Source organism: Nicotiana tabacum, chromosome 6 (assembly GCF_000715075.1).
Source record: "Nicotiana tabacum cultivar K326 chromosome 6, ASM71507v2, whole genome shotgun sequence".
Taxonomy (NCBI): domain Eukaryota; kingdom Viridiplantae; phylum Streptophyta; class Magnoliopsida; order Solanales; family Solanaceae; genus Nicotiana; species Nicotiana tabacum.
In genome coordinates this window covers 167,080,758-167,108,337 of record NC_134085.1, presented here as the reverse complement: position 1 = coordinate 167,108,337, position 27,580 = coordinate 167,080,758, and the positions used below count along the sequence as shown (strand labels likewise).

Genomic DNA, 27,580 nt, shown 5'->3' with positions numbered 1-27,580 from the left:
TTCTTTGACATTCATCGCAGCTTTTAACCCAAGCATGGGTATCCTTGAACAGAGTAGGCCAGTACAAGCCTGACTCCAACACCTTAGCTGCTGTCCGAATTCCTCCAAAGTGTCCACCATATGGTGAAGCATAGCAAGCCTACAAAACAGAATGTTGATCTTTCTCGGGGATACACCGCCGGATCATGTTATCTACAGATATTTTAAACAACACAGGTTCATCCCAATAATAATACCGACAATCACGAAAGAACTTTTTCTTTTGTATTGAGGAGAGTTCATAAGGTACAATACCACTTGCTAAATAATTAGCAATATCAGCATACCATGGTGCCTCCTCCATTGTCATTGCCAGTAACTGTTCATCCGGGAATGTCTCTGTTATATCCTCAACCTCTACCTTCTTTTCAGCTCCTTCCAACCGTGAGAGGTCAGCTACTTGGTTCTCTGTCTATTTTCTGTCACGTATCTCCAGATCGAATTCTTGCAACAGAAGAACCCAGCGAATCAAGCGTGGCTTTGACTCCTTCTTTTCTACCAGGTACCTAATTGTTGCATGGTCAGTGTAAACAATAACCTTCGAGCCAATCAAGTATGACCTGAATTTGTCGAATGCAAAAACGACAACCAACATTTCCTTTTCTGTCACGGTGTAATTGAGTTGTGCACCGCTTAGCGTTCTGCTTGCATAGTAAATCAGGTACATCAATTTATCCTTTCGCTGCCCCAAGACTGCTCCTATGGCATAGTCACTTGCGTCGCACATGAGCTCAAATGGTTGCTCCTAGTTGGGTGCAACAATGATGGGTGCAGTCACCAATCGCTTCTTCAGCTCCTCAAATGCCAACCTGCAATCATTAGAAAACACAAAGGGGTGATCCTTTTCAAGGAGTTTGTATAATGGGTTAGCAATTTTGGAGAAATCTTTTATGAATCGCCTTTAGAACCCGGCGTGCCCAAGGAAACTTCTCACCGCCTTGACTGAAGTAGGCGGTGGTAGCTTTTCAATCACGTCAACCTTAGCATGGTCGACCTCAATTCCTTTACTGGACACTCGATACCCCAGGATTATCCCTTCCTGTACCATAAAATGGCACTTCTCCTAGTTCAACACTAAATTTGTCTCCACACATCTTTTGAGCACTCTTCTTAAGTTGTAAAGACAGTCCTCGAATGAATCTCCCACCATGGAGAAATCATCCATAAAGACCTCTATAATATCCTCCACCATGTCTGTGAAAATGGCTAACATGCACCGTTGAAATGTCGTTGGTGCATTGCAAAGCCCAAAAGGCATTCTCCAAAAGGCGAAGATGCCATACGGTCAAGTGAAGGATGTTTTCTCTCTATCTTCGGGGGCTATTGATATCTGATTGTACCCCGAATATCCATCCAAGAAATAAAAGTGCGATCGCCCGGCCAACCTGTCCAACATTTTGGTCAATGAAAGGTAAGGGGAAGTGGTCCTTCTGGGTGGCTGTGTTCAATTTTCAGTAATCCATGCAAATCCACCATCCCATGACTGTACGAGTTGAGATCAACTCATTGTTCTTATTTTGCACAATAGTCATTCCCTCTTTTTTCGGCACACATTGGACAGGGCTGACCCAATTGCTATCAGAGATGGGGAAGATGATTCCTGCATCTAATCATTTGATCACTTCCTTCTTTACTACCTCTTTCATGTTCGGGTTCAGCCTTCGTTGATGTTCTCTAGAAGGTTTGTGCCCTTCTTCCAAGAGAATCTTGTGCATACAAAAGGCTGGGCTGATACCCTTTATATCTACCATGGTTCAGCTAATGGCAGTCTTACATTCCTGCAGTACCTGTAAGAGTTGTTCTACCTGCACATCTAGCAAACCGGATGATATAATAATAGGCAAAGTAGAATCAGGGCCTAAGAAAACGTACCTGAGGTGAGCTGGGAGCGGCTTCAGCTCCAGCTTGGGTGGTTCCTCTACTGATAGCTTTGCTGGAGGTGTAGCCCTTTTTTCTAACTCAAGGGACTCGAACTAAGGTTCCTTTTTCCATAATCCTTGGCCTTCAAGTGCCATGACCTACTTAGCTAACCCTTCACCATCAATCTCTTCTAAATTTGCCAGACATGCCTCCAATGGATCTTTAGCAGTCAGGGTCACATTATCTTCTTGCAGGATCACATCCACTGCCTCCACTAGAGAGCAATTAGCATATTCACTGGGTCTCCTCATATATTGTTAAACATTGAATATGAGTTCTTCATCGTTCAGTCTCATTTTTAATTCCCCAGTATCAAAATCGATTAGTGCTCTCCCAGTGGCCAAAAATGGCCTACCTAAAATGATAGGTATCTCCCCATCTACCTAACAGTCCAGAATAACAAATTTGCAGGGAACACGAACTTCCCCACTTGCACTAACACATCATCAAGAATCCCAGTAGGCCTTTTTACCGTGCGGTCAGCCAGCTGCAGCAGCATCGAAGTCGGTCTAGCTCTGCCAATGCCCAGTTTGGTGTATACAGACACAGACATCAAATTTATGCTGGCTCCCAAATCACATAATGCCTTTGCAAAGACATAACTCCCAATCATGCATGGAATACTGAAGCTACCTGGGTCGGACATCTTTTGAGCCATCGGTCTGGTTACTACTGCGCTGCAGGTCTGCGTCAGAGTCACTGTGGATAGGTCTTGAAAATCAAACTTCCGTGACATTAGATCTTTCATCATCTTCGCATAACCTAGCATCTCCCTCAAGGCATCCATCAAAGGAATATTCAACTAAATTTGACGCAGCATCTCCGTGAATTTCTTGTATTGATCTTTCTTCCTTTGTTTTACCAGTCTCTGAGGGAATGGTGCAGGTATCACCCTTTGTGTACTGCTTGCTGGCTTCTCTCTGTTGGGGTTCTGTGGCACAAGAGGCACCACCTGTTTTGCAGCTTGTTCATTTACCTTAGCCTTACCTTTTTCATCTTGACCTTGTTCAACCACCACTTCAGTCAGATTTGATGGTTCATCTACCTCTAGTGGAATTAGAGTGGCTGGCGTAGTTTCTTTGCTGGCTTGTGCAACCTCCTGCTCTTTGTCTAAATCTCTCCCATTCCTGAGACTTACTGCCATCAGCTGATTCGGGTTTTGCTCCTTGGGGTTAATATTTGTGTCTGATAGCAATGTTCCCTAGGGGTGGTTGTTTAAAGCCATAAACAACTGCCCCAACTGAGTTTCAATGTTCTTTATAGCTGAATCATGTACTGCCAACTTTTCTTGCATCTTACCATTTGTCCCAATGAGTTGCTGGAGCATCCCCGGATCTCTACCATGTTGTTATCTTGTTGCTGAGGAGGTGGCTGATATGTCAACTGTTGCTGGTTTTGCTATGGGTAGCCCTGTTGTCTCTGGTGGTATGGCACTATTTGGCCTTGAACTTACATGCCCCCAGGCTGAGGCATGTTGGGCCTGTATTGCTAACTGGGTGCCAGTCTCTACTGTTGTCCTCCTTGTCTCTGACCCCCAAAGTTGTACACAGTCCTTCATTTGTCGTGTCAATAATATGCACCTGTTTGGTACCCATCTCATCTATCTTCTTTGTCAAAATACTCATATGAGTCATGAGTGTGGCCATGTTCTCTGCATGCGAATTATTTGGGTCAAGAGGAATTGAATGCACTATGGATGCCAGTGTTGTACCTCTAGTCATCTACCCCGAATTCTGGGACATCTTGTCAAGAAGGACTTTGCACTCGGTGAATGTCTTACTCAAAAATGCACCTCCAGCTGAAGTATCTGCATTGGCCTTTAGATTGTCAGCTAACCCCATGTAGAATCTCTGGCCAAGCATCTGGTCTGGAATGCCATGGTGAGGACACTTCACCAGCATCCCTTTAAATCATTCCCAAGTTTCTTGCAAGGTCTCAGTCGGCTGCTGCTTGTACTGCAATATTTCATCAATCTGCCTTGCAGTTTTGTTGGGCGGGTAGAACTTATTCAGGAACTGCTTTACTAATTCCTCCCAGATGATAGTGGAATTGATTGGGAGCAAATTTAGCCAAGTCTGAGCTTCCCCAATCATAGAGAATGGGAACAGTAATAGCTTGATAGCCCCTGGGGTCACATTTGGATGCCTTTGAGTCACACAAATTGACAGAAAGTTTTTCAAATGTTGCTGAGGGTCTTCAACGTGTGACCCGGAGAACAATCTTTTATTATGTAGCAGATGCAGCATGTTGTTGGTGATCTAGAATGTCTCCACTTGAATTGCGGGCACAGCTATGGCAGTTGCTAGATTGTCAACTGTGGGTTGAGCCCAATCATAAAGTGCAACTTTTGGCACAAGAGGTGCTACCACTCTGACGTTTGGGTCAGCTAGCTCATCCCTAATGTTTTCGTTGACGTTCTCTACGTCACCCATGTCAATTTCAAGCTGGTGTGGTTGTTGTGATTGTTGGATCCTCTTGTGGGCACGGTTTAATGCCCTGAATGTTTTCTCAGGGTCTGAAAGTCCTTCAAGCAGTTCTCCAGTCCTCGAAGAATTTCTAGGCATACACCTGAATTCCATAAGAGTTCAAACGTTAGAATTTCAATGAAAATTGTTTAACACCTTTAGAAATTGATTTAAACTAATAATTTTAATACTAATTCTAAGTTGTAATAAATAACACCGTTAGTTCCCCAGTAACAACGCCAAATTTGATAACACCCAACTATGCCTTTTAAAGGACAAATCGGTCACTACAAATATAATCCGGTTTTAAGTCCGGAATCGAATTCTCAGGGAACTAACCTATCTATTACACTCTACGGTAATGTTATTATCAACTCAATCAATCTCTAGATGCAAAATTTTTGATCAATAAAGATTGAGTTTTTGTTTAACTACTTCAACTACTATTAAAAACAACAGTAAGCTAAAACAAAGATAATTCAATGGTAAAAAGGTCTAGGGTAGTGATTTCCCTAATTGCTAGTTTAGGTCTTGACTCTTCCGCTATAATCTCGTCGTAATACTCTATGAGGATTAAGAGTTATGGGTTATTGTAATTATCTCTCGATCAACTACAATAATTTACTAGAGCATTCTCTCGAACTACTCTAGCTGACAATAGTTATGCAACTCTAAATTATTCCACCAAAGTTTTGTTATCTCTAAACCCACTTTTAAGTTCAAGTAATGAATCTCTTCAATTACCCAAAAATGGTGTTGTTCAATAGCTATCTAACCTAATATTTTCTCTTAAGCAATATAAGGTAATTAGACACGATTAATCAATGGCTCATTCAATTAATCACCATACAAAACGTAGTTGAACAATCATATCATAAATCTGGCTCGATTATAACAACTTGAGTCAAAACTTCAACCAATAATTGGTTCCATCAACCCTAGATAAGTATTTAGCTACTCATAACAAAATAAGAGAAAACTACTAAATTGTTCATAATGTAAAATTGCAAGAATTAAAAGGAGATAGAAAAACTCTAATGTTTGGTTGATCTTCTCACTCTTGTTATTGCCTCCAAAAGTAGTCTAAAAGCAGCTTAGCACAATCTTGGGCGAGTTTCTAAAGCATATAAGGGTTTTACAAAAGTTTCCCCGATTTTACACTTTGGTCCTCAAACTTTCCAATAGCATGAACAGTGCACCGCGGTCGACCGCGGTGAATGCTGACCTTTATGCCTTACGTTGTTAATCTACCACGGTTCATCGCGGTCGCGGTGGCCTTCTTGCCCAGGCCATTTATGCTTCTTTGTGTTCGGGTACTTCTCGAGTGGGCATTTTTCTTCATATTATCGCCTCCAAAACACTCCATGTTACTTCCTCTCATATAATATTCCCTGTTAAACAAAAGAACACTATTTAGAACATTTTGTTGGCAATTTATATATAAAACAACAACAAAGTATGGTCATATTAAGGTGTAAATATCAACTATATAGCCTATTATCACCTGGTATACCCGCACATCTATCTTAACATCCTCATTTCAGCTACCTTCATCTTATGGACATGGAAGTTATTGACTGGCCAACTCTCCGCTCCATACAACATAGTCAGTCTGACCACCGCTCTATAAAACTTACCCTTAAGTTTTGGTGGCACATTTTTATCACACAAACACCAGAAGCGAGCCTACATTTTATCCACCTCGCCCCAATACGATGTGTAATATCCTCATCGATCTCCCCATACCCTTGAATAACTGACCCAAGGTATTTAAAACTTTCTCTCCTAGGGATGACTTGAGAATCAATCCTCACGTCGTCATCCAATACCTGAGTCGCACCACTGAACTTGTACTCCAAGTATTCCATCTTAGTCCTGCTCAACTTGAAACCTTTAGACTCTAGGGTCTGCCTCCAAACCTCTAACCTCTAGTTAACACTGCCTCGCGTCTCCTCAATCAGTATAATGTCATCTGCAAATAACATGCACCACGACACCTCCCCTTGAATGTGGCGCGTCAGAGCGCCGATCGCCAAGGCAAATAAAAATGGGCTAAGGACGGACCCTTGGTGTAACCCCATCATAATTGGGAAGTGTTCTGACTCCCCTCCCAGAGTCCTCACTCGAGTCTTAACTCCATTATACATGTCCTTAATAGCCCTAATATATACAATAGTAACACTTCTACCCTCCAAACATCTCCAGAGAACCTCCATCAGTTCTTTATCGTTAGCCTTCTCTATGTAACAACCTGATAGGTCGTTTTACTTTCTAGAACTTTGTTCCTCTAAATAAGACTCTTTGTACATGATTTTACTATTTTATGACTTACGGGATGGTTAGTTCGGGATTTGGAAGGGTTCGGGTTGAAATCGAAACACTTGGTTCCTTAAGGTTGGATAAAAAGGCTATGTTTGACTTCGATCAACATTTTGAGCATACGACCTCAGAATCAGGATTTGATAGTTCCAATAGGTTTGTATGATGATTTTGGACTTGAGCATAGGTTCGGATTGGGTTTTGGATGACCCAGGAGCGTTTCAGCGCCTAATAGTAAAACTTGGTTCTTTGAAGGTTTTGAAGTTCTTTAAGTTTGGTTTGGAGTACGTTTTGATGATATCGAGGCCCAAATGAGATTCTGAGAACGATAATAGTTCAGTAATGTCATTTAAGACTTTCACACAAAATTTGGGGTTGTTCTGAGTAGTTTAAGTACGTTTCGGCGCATTGGGAGTAAATTGAAGAACTTAAAGTTCATATTTTTTATTCAATTGGTTTGGGGTGTGATTCTCAGTTTTGATGTTGTTTGGGGCATTCTAAGAGTTTGAGCGAGTCCATTTTATAATTCCAAACTTATTGGTATGTTCGGACGGGGCCTCGGGGGCCCCGAGTGTTAATCGAACGAGGCTTGGACCAAGTTGGAACTTGGGAGCAACAGCTGAAGTTCCCAGCTGCTGCTGTAATCATACTTGCGCTTAGCCAGCCGTAGGTGCGAGCCAGGAGCCGCAAAAGCGGACACGCCAAGGCTGCCCAGAATCCATAGGAGTGAGGAATTTAGTGCACCTGCGAATGCGCAGGTGCGATGTTTGTGACCACAGAAGCGACAGTGTATGCAAGCGTGAAAGAAACGGTCGCGACAGTGGTTGCGCAGGAGCGGCCCCAGCTCCGCAGATGCAATGGGCCAGTGGCCCGGTTTGTTCCGCAAAAGCAGAAGTCCCTCCGCAAGTGCGGAAATCGCAGAAGGCAGAACCTTCATTTAGTGCGGGACTTAGTCATTTTTGGCTTATTTATTTCTATTGTTTGGCGATTCTTGGAGCTCTTAGAGATTGGATTTCATCTAAAACTTTGAGGTAAGTAATTTATACCAATTGTGAGTTAAATATATAGTTTATGAGTAGATTATAACATGTAAATTAGTAAAAATTATGGGTTTAGGCAAAAACCTAGGGTTTTGATAAAAATAAAATTTAACCACAAATTTTGTCATGGAATTTAGCAAAAATCATATATTTGAGTTCATGAGGTTATGGGTTACAACTTTCTTCAAAAAATTTCAAAATTCAGGCACGTGGGCCCGGGGGTGAATTTTAGGGATTTTTCAAATAGGCTTGGGAAATCACTTTGATATTTAAGATATAAACTTTTGAACATGTATTGATTATTTTATATAATATTTGACTAATTTCCAATCGTTTGGCACCGAATTGGTTATTGATCATTATCGGTTCGGTTATCGGTTTACCCGATAAGATAAAACTAAAACAGATTCTGCAAATGAGAACAATTCTGTTTTATGTTGCTTAGATATATTGGCATTCGTTCTCCTTTTCAATTGATCAATATTCTTTTGATAGAAAATATTTTTTCTAATTGTAAGATTTTCTTGCTGCCAAAAGCACCCACATCATCTGATTGAGTAACATGACAACCAGTTAAAGTTCCATCTTAGTGCAACTTGACTTGAGTCTTCCAAGAAAAACTTTGATTTAAAAATCAGTGGTTGAATTTGCAAGCAAAGGCAATCCATCTGGCAGAGAACTAGTGAGGGCGACAGGTTGTGAGGCGAAGAAACTGAGAAGTGAGAACTATGTATATGAAACCCTAGTATGTATATACTTAAGGTAAACTAGTAAATTAGTTAACCCTTATTGGGTTATCGGTTTTACCCAATAACAGAATTGCCAAGCCGAGCCCGAACCGATAACCCAATAATTTTTTTACCCATTACCGAACTGTTAACCCAATAACCCAATACCGATAACCCAATAAATAATTAACGGTTCGGGTTATCGGTTTTACCCAATATATGCCCACCCCTAGTTTGAGCACAAACTTGGATCAGAAAGTAGGCTTGATGCGATGTAAGTCTCTTTTCTAACCTTGTAAGAGGAAATTAATCTCATAGGTAAATTTGATTAATATGTGCTCCTATTTGTGGGGGCTACGTATGTACAAGGTGACGAGAGTCCGTACGTAGCTACTAATTATGTTATTGTCCGGGTAATCTAGAACCCATATCATGCTATACTTGTAAATGTTTGCACCCTACTTGTTAACTTAATTGCTTAAGCCATATTGAAATTTGATAAAGGAATCGTAAAAGGGTAAATTGCACTTACTTGAAGTTGTGAATGGAACACTTGACTGTTATTGAGAATTTGTGTCTCTTTAAAGTATTTTCTATTTGTGGAGCGGTCCGAACGCCTCGGTAGCAAATATATGCATCTGTGGTTCGTGCCATTTGACCCTCAACAGTGCACAGTTTAAATATTTTTATGTTGGATCGGCCGTACAACCTCGGCATAATTGTGTATAATGAATCCTTGGAACTAACTATAAATGATATTGCTTCATTGGCTTGATATATAAATTGTTAAATCATAGAAATAAATTTGGAATTTATTATTAGAGAGAGGATTATTTATTATTTCCTGTTATGGAGTTTTCAGCCATATTTATGTAATCTATGCTTAGCTATAATTTTTGACATTTTATTATTAGCCCATAGTAAGTGTCAAAGTCGACTCCTCATCACTACTTCTTCGAGGTTAGACTGGATACTTACTAGGTACATGTTGTTTATGTACTCACGTTATACTTTTGCACTTAACGTGCATGATCTGAGGCAAGTGCATCTGGATATCAATCCGACACGCACACTTGATCACTCCTACGAGAATACACGGTGAGCTGCCTTCCGATCCCATCCTGCAGTAGTCGGAGTCTTCCTTTTGCATATTTTTCTGTCTATTTCATTTCAGACAGTATAGTAATATTCTTTCTATATTCTACTAGTAGCCTATATACTGGTGACACCAGGTCTTGGCACACACTAGTAGACTTGTGGTTTTGGTTTATTTTTATGGCTATGATTGCACTCAGCTGCTTTCATTTTAATTATTTTAAATATGTTTATTTATTAAATCTTTTAAATTAAGGAAAGTTATTTGCTTGAAAAACCTATTAAAAAAGGAAAATCACAAGATTGTTCATTGTTGGCTTGCCTAGCAATGATGTTGGGAACCATCACGACCTATAGTATAATTGGATTGTGACACTCTAAGTCGATGAACTCCATATGTAAATCCCTCTTCCTCTCCCTATACTGCTCCATCAACCTTCTAATAAGGTGGATAGCTTCCGTAGTCGAACGTCCCGGCATAAATCCGAACTGATTCTCAGAAATAGTCACGATCCTCCTCAACCTCAGCTCCACCACTCTCTCCCAGACTTTCATAGTATGGCTTAGTAACTTGATACCCCGATAGTTGTTGCAACTTTGGATATTGTTCTTATATAGCATGACCATCATACTCCATCTTCATTCTTCGGGCATCTTCTTCGTCATAAAAATGACATTAAATAACCCAGCGAACCAGTGCAAGCCCGCCCCACCCACACTCTTCCAACATTCTACTAGAATCTCATCTGGACCTGTCGCCCTTCCCTTGCTCATCTTACTTATAGCCTCCTCGACCTCATCAACTCTTATGTGCCTATAATATCCTAAGTCTCGACGACTCTCTGAGTGCGCTAAATCACATAGCTCAATGTTCCTACCTCCATCTTCGTTCAATAGTTTATGAAAGTAAGTCTACCATCTTTGGCGAATAAGTGCCTCATTTAACAAAACTCTGTCTTTCTCGTCCTTGATTCACTTCATTTGGTCTAGGTCATGGGCCTTCTTTTCTCGCACCTTGGCTTGTCTGTACAACTTCTTATCCCTTCATTTGTCTCCAAGTTCTTCGTACAAGCGTTCAAATGCAGCAGTCTTGGCCGTTGTAACCGCTAACTTTGCTTCCTTCTTAGCTATCTTATACTGCTCCCTATTCGTCCTATTTTCCTCCTCATCCACACTAATCAATAACTGCAGATATGTCGCTTTCTTAGCTTCCAGTTTCCCTTGAACCTCAGTATTCCACCACCAATTCTCTCTATGGCCACTAGACGAGCCCTTCGAAACCCCCAATATCTCACTAGCAGCCTCCCTAATGCAATTTGCAGTCACGATCTACACACCACTCGCATCCCCACTACTCCTCCAAGCTCCCATTGCAAGCAACTCAACCCCCAACGTCTGTGCTCCGTCTTTAGTCAAAGCTCCCTACTTGATCCTAGGTATATCAAACACAACCCTTTTTCTCCGCTTCCTCATGATCTCCAAGTCCATGACGAGAAGCCTATGCTGAGTCATGAAGTTCTCACTCGGGATGACCTTGCAGTCTGTGCACAGGCCCTTATCAGAATTCCTGAAAAATAGATAATCAATCTGGGTCCTGGCCACGGAACTCTAAAAGGTGACCAAGTGCTCCTCCTTCTTCGGGAAACGTGAGTTAGCTATCACCAAATCGAAAGCCTTAGCAAAATCCAGCAATGAAGTTCCACCCCCATTTCTTACTCCGAAACCAAAGCCACCATGCACGATATCGCCCCAATATGGCCGTTGAAATCTCCTCATGTGAAAAGCTTCTTAGTGTGCGGAATACCACGCACAACCTCACCCAAACCCTTCCAGAAATGCCTTTTGACCTCCTCGTCCAAACCTACTCGAGGTGCGTACGCACTAATCACGTTTAAAATAAAAATCCCAATAACTAGCTTAATACCCATCAACCTGTCGTTCACCGTCCTAACCTCCACCACTAACTCCCAAAGATCCATATCAACCAAAATACCTACCATGTTCTTGCCCCCATGCGTCCAGAGTACCAAAGCTTATACATGTCTACATCCTGTGCCTCATCACCCGCCCATCAAGTCTCCTGGAGACAAGCTATAATGATATTCCTCTTACGGAGAATCTTTGCTAACTCTATAGACTTCTCCATCAAAGTCCCTATATTCCAAGACCCAACTCTCAACATGGAGACAGACTTACCACCCTTACCCCCTACCCTCCCACCCTTTTGAGAACCCCTCGAAGACATGACCTTACCCTGCCATCGTTTAGTACAACCACTATAATCTAACACACACTATGCAGGAACTATCACAGAAGCAACAACGAACTAAAATAAGGCAAATAATTTACTTGATATATAATGTGTATTCTTTGATTTTGTATAAATTTTGTTATATTTCTGCATACTATATTAAATAATAAAATAATAACTAAAATTTATTAAAATATAATTTTATAAAATTAATATTTGTCAAATTATTAACCCTATTTCTGGAGAATGGCACGACGCTTATTGAATTTCCTAAATTTAATTGATTCATAGCTCCCCGCGAACGTTTTTAGCCTGAAGGGCAGAAATGTCACTGCGAACTCTCCTTTATAAGCACTCGTTCCTCTTCAAGGAACTAGACAACAAGAATCAGAGTTGAGTTCACTGCTCGGTGTCCCTCAAGAAGAACACAAAAAACATGAAAAGATTTTTCCAACCAATTGAAAAAGATGGGTCTTTCAAAAAACCCACTATTTCTTCTGTCTCTTCCTCAGAGAAAGATGGCGAACAAACAACAGAAACCATTTCTGAGAGTGCTGCTGCTGCTGAGAACAAGAAAGAGCCAACAAAATTCTTGACTTGGAATGCCAATAGCTTTCTTCTTCGGATCAAGAATAACTGGACGGAGTTCACCCAGTTCATTGAGAGTCTTGATCCTGATGTCATTGCCATACAGGTTCTTCAATTTTGCCTTTATTTTTATGATGCTAAGTGTTTATTAATGGTCTGATTACTTTGCCATTGTGATATTCTCTATGTTGCGCTTGTCCATGAATCTTCATTTAGGAAAAAAAAAGTTACTTTATTTGTGGACAATTTACTGTTGATACATCAAGAAAGCCGAGAAGTCTAGGATATTTTTTGTCATCAAGCTGGGTAAAGAGGGTGCTAATTTACATAACAACATGGTAATAGTGAATAAGGTCGATGATGACTCAAAATTACGCGTAAGTTGAAAGAAAATTCTGTTAGGTAATGAGTTATTTCAAATTTCAATGCCTAATTTGCGATAAAACGGAGTAATTCCTTTACCAAAAAGCAGCCCAGCAGTGAAAAAGGATAGGAAAGATATTTAGAGTAAGTGTTGCAAAGTGGAAACAAGAGCTTGATGACCAAAGAACAAAAAACTCATATGATCTCAAACTGTGGGTATCTTTTTTCCACAAAGCATAGACTTACAGATTAAATGAAGTTTCTAGTCGTGCCCTTATTTTGATTATTGCATCCTTATTTCATTTTACGATACATATTTATGGTTAAAGTCAGCTGCCGACCAGGTAGCTTCTTTTGTTTTCACTCTCTTTGTTTGTTGCTTCTTCTCTTTATTTATTGAGATATACTTTTGAACCTTTGTTCTGAAATTCAACATTTGATTCTTGGAGAAAGTTATTTTGTATTAGTTATAATTGGTAGGAACGCCAATCTAACCGCTTGTTTGTGGTAGGAAGTAAGAATGCCAGCAGCTGGTTCGAAAGGCGCACCTAAGAACCCAAGGGAGTTAAAAGATGATACCAGCTCTTCACGTGAGGAAAAACTGGTAACTGTTGCTGTTCATGTTACTAAAGTAAATTATGCAGAACACATATCTCTTGCGCTATCTCAAATGGTCCTAAACTCGGTGCTTATTTTTTGGTTTCCTTAAAGAATTTCATTTCACCTTGTTTGCCATGACTTAAGTGGCAGACAGGATTCCGTTAGTTGATATTTGAGAAAAATATTTGTTGTTCACTTCTTGTTGTGTGATAACGAGGTAGTAGTACTTCTTCATGGGCTTATTTTCCCATCATGCAGGTGGTCACACGAGCCTTATCAAGTCCACCATTAAAAAATTATAATGTTTGGTGGTCACTTTCGGACTCAAAATATGCTGGAACTGCATTATTCATCAAAAAGTGTTTTCGACCAAAGAAGGTTTCCTTTTCACTTGATGCAACAGGTGCCCATCAGTAGATAAATATTTTTTAAAATGATTACTTTTTCAAAGGGAAAATCATGATGAAGATTACATAGCATTTTTATTTTGTACATTAAATACAATGATAAGGGGGCACACTATATTTGTATTTGTGATAATAGCCAATTTCTTGCTATACTGTATTTGTGATAATAGCTTTCTTTTTCCTTACCCCCCGGCGCCGCCGCCAAAAATAAGAAGAATAAAAATAAATAATTACAATAATGCAGGATAGTGACTGAGGCATTCTTGTTATTGTAATTACAACAATGCAGGAGACACAAGTTAAATTTTACTTGTAGGCTTTCTATATAGGATCATTATCATGTTTATGTCAGGAACTACTTAAAAGTAAAGAAGATTTCGATTAGTTTTGTGTCTTACGAGTCTGACATCTTAACTTCTATCAAGCTCCAGTCTTGAAAATGTGTGGCCAACAGGAATCATGCAGCTATAAGCTAAATCTTTCAGTTATTTCTAAACTTTGTGAGACTCCGACAGCAATTTGACTTGTTGTGCTTCTCTCTCTGTCTTTTTCCCTCCGTCTTCCCTATTTGCCATACAATGTGCTTGAGCCAACTGGCTAAAGCTAATAATAATACAAGTGTTTGTATTCTTAGGTTCTAAGCATGAACCAGATGGTCGAGTTATTTTGGCTGAATTTGAGACATTCCGAATATTGAACACATATGTGCCAAACAATGGGTGGAAAGAAGAGGAATCTTCATTTCAGAGGAGAAGAAAATGGGATAAAAGAATGCTTGAATTTGTTCTCGCAACTTCAGATAAACCCCTTATTTGGTGTGGTGATCTTAATGTAAGGTACAATTCTGTTCAGAATTTATATTTTTCACTTTAGGTGTAATGCTTCTGATCACTTGCAGTTTCATTTCTTTTTTACTTTTACGGTAAAAATGACACTATATCATACTTCCATAATTTGTTTAGGAAATTTCTCTGATACTCATCCTTTTACTTTAATATCTTCCCTGCAGTCATGAAGATATTGATGTAAGTCATCCAGAATTTTTCAGTGCAGCCAAGCTCAATGGTTATATTCCACCAAACAAAGAGGTAAATGCTATTGTGACATCAATATATTTATCTTTTTTTTGAAATGGTAAGGTATTATAGATATAAAAGAATTAGCACTAAGAGAGTGCTGTGGTTACATCCCAGAAAATAACAAAAAAAAGAAAAAGTAAACCCAGTGTGTTTATACAAAAGACACTAATGAATTCTAGCAGGGTTTCACTATCATCTATCCAATCCTGTTTACACATCAATATTTCTTTATTGTCAATCAACACTGTTTATATAAAATACTACAATGACTTCATCATTCTGGTGCTTCTATATCCTCTTTCTCCTGAAAACTGTCTGATGTCTTCAACCATGTGACTAGAATTCTTTTTCTTTTCCCCGTTGGATTGTAAATCCTTGCTCCTGAATTATTAAGCTAGGGCACTTTAGAGAATCATGTCAAAGGAACTCGGCTAAATGATCCCGTAACTTCGGGAGAAGGGGTGCTCTCACTAATAAACCCAATAACACCAATGATCCAGTTGTTGAATCAAGCTGGACCTGTAGTAATCTCTGGCAGAAAAAAACATTTACACTCAAGAAAAATGACTAGTTAAAAACCATTTGCTCTTATAAAAAAGCTCTGGTTTTTATTCCGAAAATATAATCACTAGAAGTTCCACTAAAAGATAATTTCTTGTTTGTCCAGTATTTGATACTTTTCAGTTGTCTGTATAAAAAATGTTACCAGTAGAAATATAAGCTGAAATCCTGGGTATGAATAGCCCATGATTTTGGATGGATAAAATGTTTGCGAGATAGAAGTCTTACTGAAAAGACAACAGACCCTCCAAAAGGGTTTTCTATAAGAAGAGAAGCAATCTGATAGTGCTTGGCAACATCTACTTATGTTTCCTGATTTGCGCTCCTACTTTGCTGTTCCTTCTGTTATGCTGGATAAATTTTATAGGGTATTGTTGAAAATGGAGTCCAGTCACTCCTGGATGAGATTGAAGCAGGACTTAGAAAATTTAAGTTGCATTCATCAGTCATCTTGTGCTTATGTCTAACATTCTGACTTTAAGTTATCATACAGGATTGTGGTCAACCTGGATTTACCCTGTCTGAGAGGAGGAGGTTCGGTGCCATATTAAAAGAGTACGTAAATCAATTCATACTTCTGAATTGCTTAAAAATGTCAGATATGGTTGTGTCAGATGAGTTAATGATTTGTTGTCGGTTATGATTGTTGTGATACTATGTGAAACGATTAATAGCTTCAATCGATCCGCTTATTCGATAATGGGCGGTTATCACTCTTTAGAGTTTAGGGATTATATATTCACTTTTATGTTGGTATATTTGTAACACTGCGACACTATATCTTCAATTCTTTTTCTCCTATTCGCTCTTTGTTGATGCTATAAATCACTAATGCTTCTTTTGGTACTACCCGTGTAACAAATGTCACCATTCTATTAAGAAATATTTTGAAAATTTTCATCTTGACTGAAATTAGGGTCAAGGGCATCAGATGCCTTTAGATTTTTCACATTTCAAAACTATACAATTCAGGGTGGAGGGGAGGGGGAGGACTGATGAATTTGGTGGAAGTCTATTAGGAAAAAATAAAATAAGAAAAGAACATTACAGCAAAGAAACAAACTAATGCCTTTGAGGTTTCCCTTGGACCCAGTTGGACAGAATACAGGACTCCGTTGCACCACATGTTCCAGTTCGTCGGAAGCTTCTATTTATTGGACTCATTTTCAGCTATCCCTTTCTTTTACTTTCATTTTCTTCTGCAAATTTTATAATACCCCTGCAATAGGCATTTGTGAACCATGTGCTGTACTCTCTCTGCGCGCCTATCTTCGGTTCATTTTCCATTGAGGTTTGCAGACGAGGTTGCAATAGGGATCTGCGAACCACTTGATATACTTTTTGAGGATCTACCAGGAAGATGTTAAACAAAGGACAGTTTTGATAATAAATTACTGAATTAGGAGCCTATTGGATGCCATGCAATGAATAACTTGCTGGAAAGAGTAATTTTATTACGTTAAGCAACATGGTGAGAATGAGGTCAGAAACTGGTGGAGCTTTGAGTTTTTGCAATTGAAAGAATATGCAAGCAAATTGAATACTTTTTCCTTGGCAAGGAAGTAGATCTGGCTCTTTGGTCTAAAATCTCAATGTGTTCAGCATTTGTTTTTTAGAAGCAAGCGAATTAAGTACCCTGTCTTAGATAAGGAAGTCTGCATTAGCTCTCTGGTCACCCTTTCGTTTTCCTTGTTGGTTCTCTTTGTGGCCCACAAGTATCTATAACCTTCCTCTGTCTATTGCAGATATAGAACTTTTAGATGTGTTGTTTATGAATTTACAATCTAACTACTGATCTGAATCAAATGTAAATGATGGTTAGTGATAGAAGCATGTTTGAAGCTCACATGATTGCATATGTTGTTCAGTGTCTTGTCTGGCTATGTGATGAAGCTGATGCAAGATTAATTCAGAAGAAGTGATCACTTGGGAAAAACTTAAACTTGTTGCAGAAAACAAAACTACTTGATAGTGAGTAATTGAAATACGATGAAGTAGATTATATGGGATTTGAACTCGTAAGATGCATATGTTTAGTCTCATTTATCTGTTTCTTTGAGGTTAATTGCCCGTTGGATAAAAACTGTAGTAAATTGTCATTCCATTGACTGGTTGTGTGCTGTTATCTGATATTCCTGTTTCTCAGAGGAAAGCTAGTGGATGCATATAGATTTCTTCACAAGGACAAGGACATGGAATGTGGCTTCTCGTGGTCGGGAAATCCTGTTGGGAAGTAAGTTATTTTAGAGTACTGTACTCATAAGTGCTTTCCGCGGAAACATGCTCAAGTAAAAGGATTAGTTTTTTCTACCACTTCATGTTATTTGTTCTTGCTTTTTGTCCGCCATTGAGACTGATGGTCCTGATGATAATGTTACTTGCAGGTACCGTGGGAAAAGGATGAGAATAGATTACTTTATTGTGTCTGAGAAATTGAAAGATAGGATTGTTTCCTGTGAGATGCATGGACGAGGGATCGAATTGGATGGTAAGTTAATCTCAAAATGAACAATACATGAACCTAATGGCTACCAAGAAATTGCCAAAAAGAAGCTAATTTTTGACCTCAAACATTTAATATTCTATGTTCGCCATAATTATAACATTTAAGTAGATTTTACTTCTTCATGTTTAGGTCTAATCCAGAAACTGAAATGAATAGTAGGATCTCATCCTTCCTACTATAAACCAGTAGCTTTTGTTTGGAGTTTAACTTGTGCAATACATACCTATGATCTGGTAGGATGGAATTTAAGTCTCAATAACATTAGCCTCTTTAATGTATCAGAAACATGTACTAAAATCTTACATGCAGCTCGCTTAATTTGTCATAAACTGTGTGTTTTCTTCTTCATGCATTTTTTTTTGTTGGTTTCCCATCCGGTGTCCGGTACCCGCATTGGAGCCCGACTATATCCGGATTCGCGCTGCATAGGGCCCCATTCGGGGCGAGCGCTCGCTACCAAGAATTTTTCCATACCCAAGGCTCAAACCCGAGACATCTGGTTAAGGGAAGAGCAGTCTCATCCTTGCACCACATCCTTTAGTGGTCTTCATGCATGTTATTTTGCCGCGCTTTATCCTGAGTATCTAAAGATTAATATCTTTTCCAATGATAGGTTTCTATGGGAGTGACCATTGCCCGGTATCGCTTGAACTTTCTGAGAAGGATGCAGATACCAAACAAGTTTGAAATCGTTATGTTTAAGACCAAAGTGCTCAGTACTGTTTCATGTTTTATAGTATTTGCTGATCTAATTAGGCTAAATTGTGTGCCTTACATTGGAGGGCTATTAGGCTAATTGTTTCAGACCAATTGCTCGGTTCTTGGTTTATGAACAAATGACGAGCTTCGTAGCGTTGATAGTGAATGGTCTCCTTTCATTTTACTGTGAAAATTTCTTAATTTTCTTATTTCCTTCAAATTTACAGATTAGAAACTTTACAAAAAGTACTCTTAAATTGCAACTTTTGTAATTAAAGATATTTCTAGAAAATGTCTGAACAACGGTAGGAAGAAAAATCTTAAGTTTTTATTTATAATATCATTTAAAATGAAAGAGAGCGCATTAGTTTTCGCTTGTTTCTTTTACAATTTTCTTTTCCGATGTGTCTTTTTTCTTTTATTTTCATTTGGTAGCACAAAATTGGGAAAATGGCACTTTATAATTGTTCTCAAAATAATAGTCGAAAAAATGTATATTTGTTGTATATTTTTTGTGTATATATATACATTCTGTATATTATGTACAAAAATTATACAAATTTTGTATACTTTCGGTTACGGAATGTAAATGGTTTCTGGCGCGGGTAAAAGTGAAAAAAAAAAATAGTTTTTATTCTCAGTTCGTTTCTTTCTTTTCTGAGCCGTATCCTAGTTTTGTACTGTATGTCAGCTTACAACCTTTTCTATTCTTAGTTTTGTTAAGTTGTTCATTGTTTTTATTTTTATTCAAGTGGAGGTCCCACTTATGATAAATTAATCAATTGTAGGACATCACTGATGATTGTAGACAATATGTTAACCAAATGATGACTAGACAACCTCATTATTGTCTTTTCTAGCTTTCTAACATAGACATATTTAACAAGTGATTTTGAGGGTAACCTTGTAACGAGTTTACAATGTTTTGGGTCACGTGGCAGAAAAGGGAAACAAATCAGATCAAAAGGAGTCAACTGCTAGAAAATTGTCGTACTATGATAAATTCCATATAACTTGATTTGAACAATGAATCAAGATTACTGTACTTGTATTAAAGATAGCTCAGTGCATGAAGTATTTCGTATTCCTGCATGACAGAAGAAGCAACCCAAGCGACTGCTTTAGGCCTCATATTCTTGGGGCCCTTTTATTTTAGTAAAAGGTATTTTTTTTTAATTAGTAATAGGTATTTGTGTTAATTTTCCTAAAGAATAATGAGTGTTTTTAAGGAGAAACTAAGTGTAATTTTTCATTAAAATAAAAAATGAAATAGTTGTTTAAGGCCTCATTTGTTTTTTTTTAAGATTAAGACGTTTGAATCTGAATACACATCTGAATATGTATTAAGATTAAGATATTTGAATCTGAATATACATATGAATATTAAGATGTGTATTAAGATCTGAATACTAAATAATTAAGATTGTTTGTTTTTTAACATCTGAATGTATCAAATTTATCTTTATTTGAAAATTAATAAACATAAAATTCAAATAAAATACTAATTAATCTAATATTCTATCATTAAAATATATAATTTTTTAAAATATGATAGTTGCTGGTGGTGATGGCTAACGGTAGTGCTTGTGAACACCGACTAGAGGCGGAGATTGGTGGTAGTTTTGGTTGTGGTGGTGGTTTAGGGTAGTAATTAGTGGTGATTGATAGTGGTGACGATTATGATTGAGGATGTTGGTGGTGTGTGGTGACAATTAATAATTGTGGGTGGTGGTGATGGTTTATAATGATGGGTAGTGCCGGCTATGTTTGTTGATGGTGATGGGGTAGTTAGTTGTGGTAGTTGAGGTGGATGAGTTTTGATTGTGGTTGAGAATGATGGTGGTGAGAGTAGTGGGGATGGTGGATGGTGTTAATCGATGATGGTGGCGGCTATAATTGAGGATAGTGATGGTGGTGGTGGTGGTGGTTGAGTATGGTGGTGGTGGGTGGCATGGTGGTAGTTGATAATGGTAGGCGGTGACGACAGTTAATAATGAATATGGATATAGCATCTTAATGAAATTAAGTCTCTATTATAAATCTTAATCATACAGACCTATTAAGACCCATTAAGTGGTTGTGAAGTAAAAAAAAACACACTTAATGATTAAGATCTGAATAATTGAGATTCAAGTTTTAAAAATAATCGCATTTAATGTCTGAGATCTGAATAATTAAAATTAAGACCTCCATTAAGTGCAAACAAAAGAGACCCAAGTAAATGTGTCATTTTGCTAATATTTTGTTGGCTCATTTACATTTTGATAGCTAACCTCGTCAATGGGCCCATAATATTTCAACCTTTTTTTAGTTTTCTCTTCAAATAATGTGTATTACACTTTTATATTATCTTTTCACGAGTTTGAGAGGACTAAAAATATTTTCTTACCTTTCTATTTTTGTTTTTTCCTTAAGTTTTCAAGCATTGCAATAAGTATATTTAAGCAACTAAAGGTTATTTCGATATCATGATACCAACTGGAATCAGATTTATTATATAGATTTTCTATTGTGCCCTCCAAAATTAGTTATCCTCGAATGTTTTAAAATATGATGGCCATTATGAATTATTTTTCAGATGAAAAGTGTTTGAAAAAATAGTATAAGTGGAAGATAATAAAAAAAATTAAGATTAATAAAATCTTACTTAAAAAATTAATAATGCATAGAGAGAAATTAAATAAATTAGTTATATTATCAATTAAAAAGAAATTTTCAGAAGAAATCAATTGTACACAATTATTGCTCATAATTTTTTATCTCTAAAAGTTAGAAAAATAAACTTTAACTAAAAAATTTTATGACTTTTTTTGTGTTAGACAAAAGAATTAGGGCCTCTTATTTTTTTTTCTTCTTAAATCTCGTCATTGTGGAGTGAAGGCCTCTTATTGAAGTTTGGCTTTAGGCCACCATCTTCATTGAGTCGTCCCTGGTCAGGGGAAGGGTCGCACCCCAAGGCGGTATGATGTAGGCAGCCTATTATGCTGCAAGTATCAACGGTTGATTCAACAACTCGAACTTGTGACCTATAGGTCATATAGAGACAATTTTACCATTATTTTAAGGCTTTCATTCATTACCGTATGTGTATGGACAGTGAAAAAAGAAGAAAAATGACATTATATAGCTGCTCTCAAAATAATTGTTAGGATCGAAATATCGGGTAGTGTAGAATTTGGCCAAACAATGTTATAATGACAATAACAAAGACAATGCAAGTTGATAACAACGACAATTAAAGCACATAAAGAAGACACAAATTTAATGTGGTTCGTTGAAAGTGACTTACGTCCACAAGCGGAGAGGAGCAAATTCACTATAGCAACAAGAGTACAAAAGAGCGTATAAAATTAGAGTAAATACTCTAATTAATCCCAAATACCCCCAAGAGAACAACCTCACAAGATCACTCCAAAGAAAGGGGATCACACAAGTGCTTCCCAACACTCAACTCTCTTACAAACAACTTTCAATAAAGGAGGAGAGGAAGAAATAAAAAATAAAGACTCAAGTCTTGTTGGTGTTTAAAATAAACTAATGGCCTTTCCTTTTATAGGTAAAAAAGCATAAAAGCATTAGCCTCCAAGTTGTAAAAGAAACGATACAACTTGTGCAAATGATATCCATCATACAATGCAATATTTTTGGGTCCCAAAGAATATTGCCAACATGATCTACTTTGCAAATAGGCTTATGCTTATGTGATAGAGCTTGAACTTGCCAACTGGAAGAGGCTTTGTGAACATGTCAGCATGATGGTCTCTAATGTAGATCTTTTGAACAGAGAGCTTTTCATCAGCAATGGTTTTCCGGATAAAATGGTACTTGATGTTAATATGCTGTGTCATCTCATGATACATTTGGTCTTTAGTCAAGTGAATGACACTTTGACTATCACAAAAAATAGTAATACCACCTTGGTATAAACTGAGTTTAGCAAATAGACCCTTCAACCATAAGGCTTCTTTGATAGCCTCGGTCACTGCCATATATTCTGCTTCAGTATTAGATAAAGTTACTACATGTTGTAATGTAGCTTTTCAACTGATAGCACAACCACTAATGCAAAATACATAGCATGTTAGTGATTTTCTTTTGTCAAGATCACCTGCATAATCTGAGTCTACAAAATCAATCAAAAAGTTAGTATTTCTCCCAAACTCCAAACATATATTTGAAGTACCTTGCAAGTATCTGAGAATCCATTTCACAACCTGTCAATGTGTTTTACCAGGGCAAGCCATATATCGGCTCACTACACTTACTGCCTCGGAAATATCTTGGCGTGTGCACACCATTGCATACATAATACTGTCGACTGCACTGGAATAAGGTACTTGTGCCATATACCTTTTTTCTTCATCTGACTGCGGTGAGCGAGCAACTGATAAAGCAAGAGGGGTACTAACTGGTTTAGCATCTTTCATGCCAAACCTCTCCAAGACTTTCTCCAAGTACTTCTTTTGGGTCAGGAATAGCCTGTTCTCTCATCGATCTCTTTTGATCTCCATGCCAGGAATTTTCTTAGCTGCTCCCAAATCTTTCATCTCAAATTCACTTTTAAGCTGACTTTCCACATTGTGAATTTTTGTCAAATCCTTAGCAGTAATGAACATGTCATCAACATATAGTAATAAGTACACAAATGAACCATCATTTAACTTCCGAAAGTAAACACAACTATCATACATGCTCCTCGAATAACCATGACCCAACATAAAAAATCAAACCTTTTGTACCATTGTCTTAGAGACTACTTTAATTCGTACAAGGATTTCTTCAACAAGCAAACACGATCGTGCCTTATACCTTCGGGTTGATGCATGTATATTTGTTCCTCAAGTTCGTCATATAAGAAAGATATCTTAACATAAAGTTGTTCTAATTCCAAATCATACATGGCAACTAAGGCAAGCAAGACACGAATAGAGCTATGTTTAACAACATGTGAGAAAATATCATTAAAATCAACTCCTTGTACCTGACTATATCCCTTTGCAACTAATTGTACCTTATATCTCGCATCTTCAACCCCTGGAATGTCATCTTTTCTCTTGAAGACCCATTTGCAACCAACAATTCTCTTTCCTGATGGTGGCTTCATGAGAGATCAAGTACCATTCTTGTGGAGAGACTCAATTTCTTGATTCATTGCAATCAGCCACTTGGCTGAATTAATACCAAAAACTGCTTCTGAATATTTTAATGGTTCTCCAATTTCTTCAGTTTCCTGTGCAACTGAAAAAGTAAATGCAGCATAATCTCCAAACTTTAATGGTTGTTTACTTTCTCTTCTTGGTCTATGTTTGGCTATAGAATACTCATCTTCTTCTGGTTCAACTTCAGGAATTTCAGCTTTTGGCTCAACTTCAAGAGTTTGAACTGTATTTTGCTTCAAAGTTGGTAAGCTTGGCTCAGAAGGAATGTCAATCTCAACCTCCACCTGCTTCTATGTACTCTTCCCTTTATCTGTATTACAAGAACTAGAAGACTCTTTTCTGGAATGTAACATGGAGAATTCATCAAATGTTACATCTCTTTTAATTATAAATTTTGGTGCCGTGGGATCAGGATACCATAGTCGGTATGATTTCACCCCAGATGCATACCCAAGAAAAATGCACTTTTTAGCCCTTGGCTCTAATTTTTCATCATTTACATGCATGTATGCTGGGTAGCCAAATATATTTAAATCGAAATAATTAGAATGAGTACCTGACCAGATTTCATCTGGAGTCTTGAAGTTTAAGGGTGCAGAAGGAGCACAATTGACAATATAATAAGCTGTAGAGATAACTTCTGCCCAAAAGGCATTTGTCAACCCAATATTTGAAATCATGCAACGAGCCCTTTCCAAAAGAGTTCTATTCATCCTTTCTACCACACCATTTTGTTGAGGTGTCATTCTCAAAGTACGGTGTCGAGCAATTCCTTCATACTTGAAAAATTCATTAAATTCATCATTACAAAATTCCAAGCCATTATCTGTTCTAAGCCATTTAACCTGTTTTTTTGTTTGCTTCTCAATCAAATCTTTCCATTGTTTGAAAGTTAAGAAAACATCAGTTTTATTTTTCATAAAATAAGCCCAAACTTTCGTTAAAAAATCATCTATGAAAGTTAACATATAACTGGCACCTCTTTTCGATGGGGTACGTAAGGGACCCCAAAGATCTGAATGAATGTAATCCAAAGTACCTTTTATTCTATGAATTGTTGGATATTTAAAGCTGATTCTTTTCTGCTTATCGAACACACAGTGTTCACAGAACTCCATATTTCGGTACTTTGGCCACATAAGATACCTCTTTTGCTGAGGAAGGAAAGACCTTTTTTACTCATATGTCCCAATCGCATATGCCACAATTTGGTGATGTCATAATCAGATTTATCTGATGTTGAAAATGCAGCAGCACCTATAACAGTAGATCCCAATAAAGTATACAACGTACTAGATCTACATGCTTTCATGATCACAAGAGCACCATGACAAACTTTCAAAACTCTACTTTCACCTGTACTTGCACCCAAGAGATTCTAGAATGCCCAAAGAGATGAGATTTATCTTCAAGTCAAGAACGTGTCTAACATCAGTGAGAGTTCTTACCACACAATCGTGTATTTTTTTCGGACAGTACCTTTTTCAATAATTTTGCAGGCAGCATTGTTGCCCATCAAGACAACTCCATTTCCAATAGATTCATATATGGTAAATAAATTCCGATTGGGACACATATGATAAGAACAACCCGAATCTAAAATTTACTCATTATTAAATTTGAAACTATTATTAGTTGCTAAAAAAATAGTTCCTTCAGTCTCATCAGCAGCTACACTTGCTTCGACAATGTCAGTATTTTGTGCTCATTTTTCTTTTCTGTATGCTTTTCTTTATTTTTCAATTTAAAGTATTCAGGAATAATGTGGTCTTTCTTATGACAGTATTTGCACATGACATTTCTATATCTGGATTTTGACCTTGATTTAGGTCTCTCACTACTTGAATCTTTCTTATTGGATCTACCTCTTATGAACAAGTCTTCCCCTTGGTTCCCACTAGTTTCCCCAATAATATCTCTATCCATTTGTTCTTTTGATTTCAAAATAGATTTGATATCTTTATAAGAGATATTATCCTTTCCATAAAGTATAACATCTCTTATATGTTTAAAAGACTGGGGGTAAGGAAACAAGCAATAACACAACTTGATCTTCGTCTTTGATTTCAACATCTATGTTACTTAGATCCACAAGAAGAGAATCAAAAGTATCAAGATGTGTAAGTATAGAGGTACCTTCAGCCATATGAAAATTGTAGAGTTTTTGCTTTAGGTAAAACATGTTTTCTACTGTTCTTTTCATATACAGAGTTTTCAACTTTTCCCATATGCCTTTGGCTGAGCTTTCTGTAGCAACTTCACGCAAAACCTCATTTGAGAGATTTAAAATAATATATGCTTTTGCCTTTTTGTCAATGACGGCAAATTCCTTGTCCATCATTTTATCCGGCTTCTTCTCCTTTCCTTGGAGTACCAAATCTAAGCCATCCTGAATTAGGATAGCTTCCATCTTTAATTGCCACATTTCGAAGTTTGCACTTCGATCAGATTTCTCAACATAAGTCTTTGTTAAAGTCATATTGACTATTGAAACAAACCCAGTTAGAGCCCGCCCTGATACCAATTTGTTAGGATTGAAATATCGGGGTAGTGAGAAATTTAGCCAAATAATGTTATAATGATAATAACAAAGACAATGCAAGTTGATAACAACGACAATTAAAGCATATAAAGAAGACACAAATTTAAGGTGGTTTGATCAAAGTGACCTATGTCCACAAGCGGAGATGAACAAATTTACTATAGCAACAAGAGTACAAAAGAGCGTACAAAATTAGAGTAAATACTCTAATTAATCCCAAATACCCCCGAGAGAATAACCTCACAAGATCACTCCAAAAAAAGGGGATCACATAAGTGCTTCCCAACACTCAACTCTCTTACAAACAACTCTCAATAAAGGAGGAGAGTAAGAAACAAGAAATGATATATATACAAAAAAGCAAGTCTTGTTGGTGTGTTTAAAATGAACTAGTGACCTTTCCTTTTATAAGCAAAAAGCTTTGGCATCTAAGCTGTAAAAAAAAAGATACAACTTGTGCAAATGATACCCACCATACAATGCAATATTTTTGGGTCCCAAAATTGCCAACAAGTCTACTTTGCAAATAAGCTTATGCTTATGTGAGATGGACTCCACTAGCCAAAATATTGGCCATATTACAATAATAGCCGAAGAATGTATTTATATATATACAAAAATTATATAAATTTTATACGCTTTTTCGGCTACCAAATATAAATAGTTGTTGGCGTGTGCTACAAGTGAAAAAAGCCCAAAAAATCAAGAAAACAATTTAACCAAAGTTTCTTTTCTTTTTTGATTAGTTTGGATGTGCACTTAAAGTAATTGGTTAAGATTGGCAAAAGTTCCAGGCAAGTCCAACTTGAATATCCAAAAGAAATCGAGTGATTAAGTGAATAACAGAAGCGGAAATTTGATAGATTGTTATCACAATCTTCAGGTGATTTACTGCTTTTGACATGCCTGAAATGTTTAGACATTAATTCGTACTTCAAATCTCATTTAGTATTTAATTGGACAAACTAAACATTTTTGGTGATAATTTCCTCTGAAGTAGAATATATTCATTGATTCAAAGAACCAATTAATTTGCTCCGTTGGCCGCCAAAATAAGCATATAAGCTGATGCCCACTTCTCCAATTAGTTTAAGTTCTCTGCACTAACAAAATAAAAATATTTACATAATCACATAACTTAGGTAATTGCAAATAACTTTATTCAATACTAGTAATATTAATTACCTAGAATAGATGATAAACAACTTACTATAATTTA

The 27,580-nt window shown here is 37.4% G+C and overlaps 1 protein-coding gene across 1 annotated transcript; it reads left to right on the top strand.

Annotated features, from left to right (window-relative positions):
- Positions 1 to 12,218: 12,218 nt before the first annotated feature.
- On the top strand, positions 12,219 to 18,839 carry LOC107791366 (DNA-(apurinic or apyrimidinic site) endonuclease). The gene is made up of 9 exons (XM_016613411.2): positions 12,219 to 12,551; positions 13,320 to 13,412; positions 13,667 to 13,811; positions 14,450 to 14,651; positions 14,825 to 14,903; positions 15,949 to 16,010; positions 17,602 to 17,688; positions 17,840 to 17,943; positions 18,575 to 18,839. The coding sequence occupies exons 1-9, from the start codon at positions 12,294 to 12,296 to the stop codon at positions 18,646 to 18,648; spliced, it is 1,104 nt and encodes a 367-aa protein (XP_016468897.1). The 5' UTR covers positions 12,219 to 12,293; the 3' UTR covers positions 18,649 to 18,839.
- Positions 18,840 to 27,580: the final 8,741 nt, after the last annotated feature.

Excerpts from the sequence above, each read along its gene's own strand:
- LOC107791366 (XM_016613411.2), top strand. The coding sequence starts at position 12,294 with ATGAAAAGATTTTTCCAACCAATTGAAAAAGATGGGTCTTTCAAAAAA. Across the intron at positions 14,652-14,824 it reads TGTGGTGATCTTAATGTAAG|TCATGAAGATATTGATGTAA; the intron begins GTACAATTCTGT and ends TCTTCCCTGCAG. Across the intron at positions 17,944-18,574 it reads ACGAGGGATCGAATTGGATG|GTTTCTATGGGAGTGACCAT; the intron begins GTAAGTTAATCT and ends TTCCAATGATAG.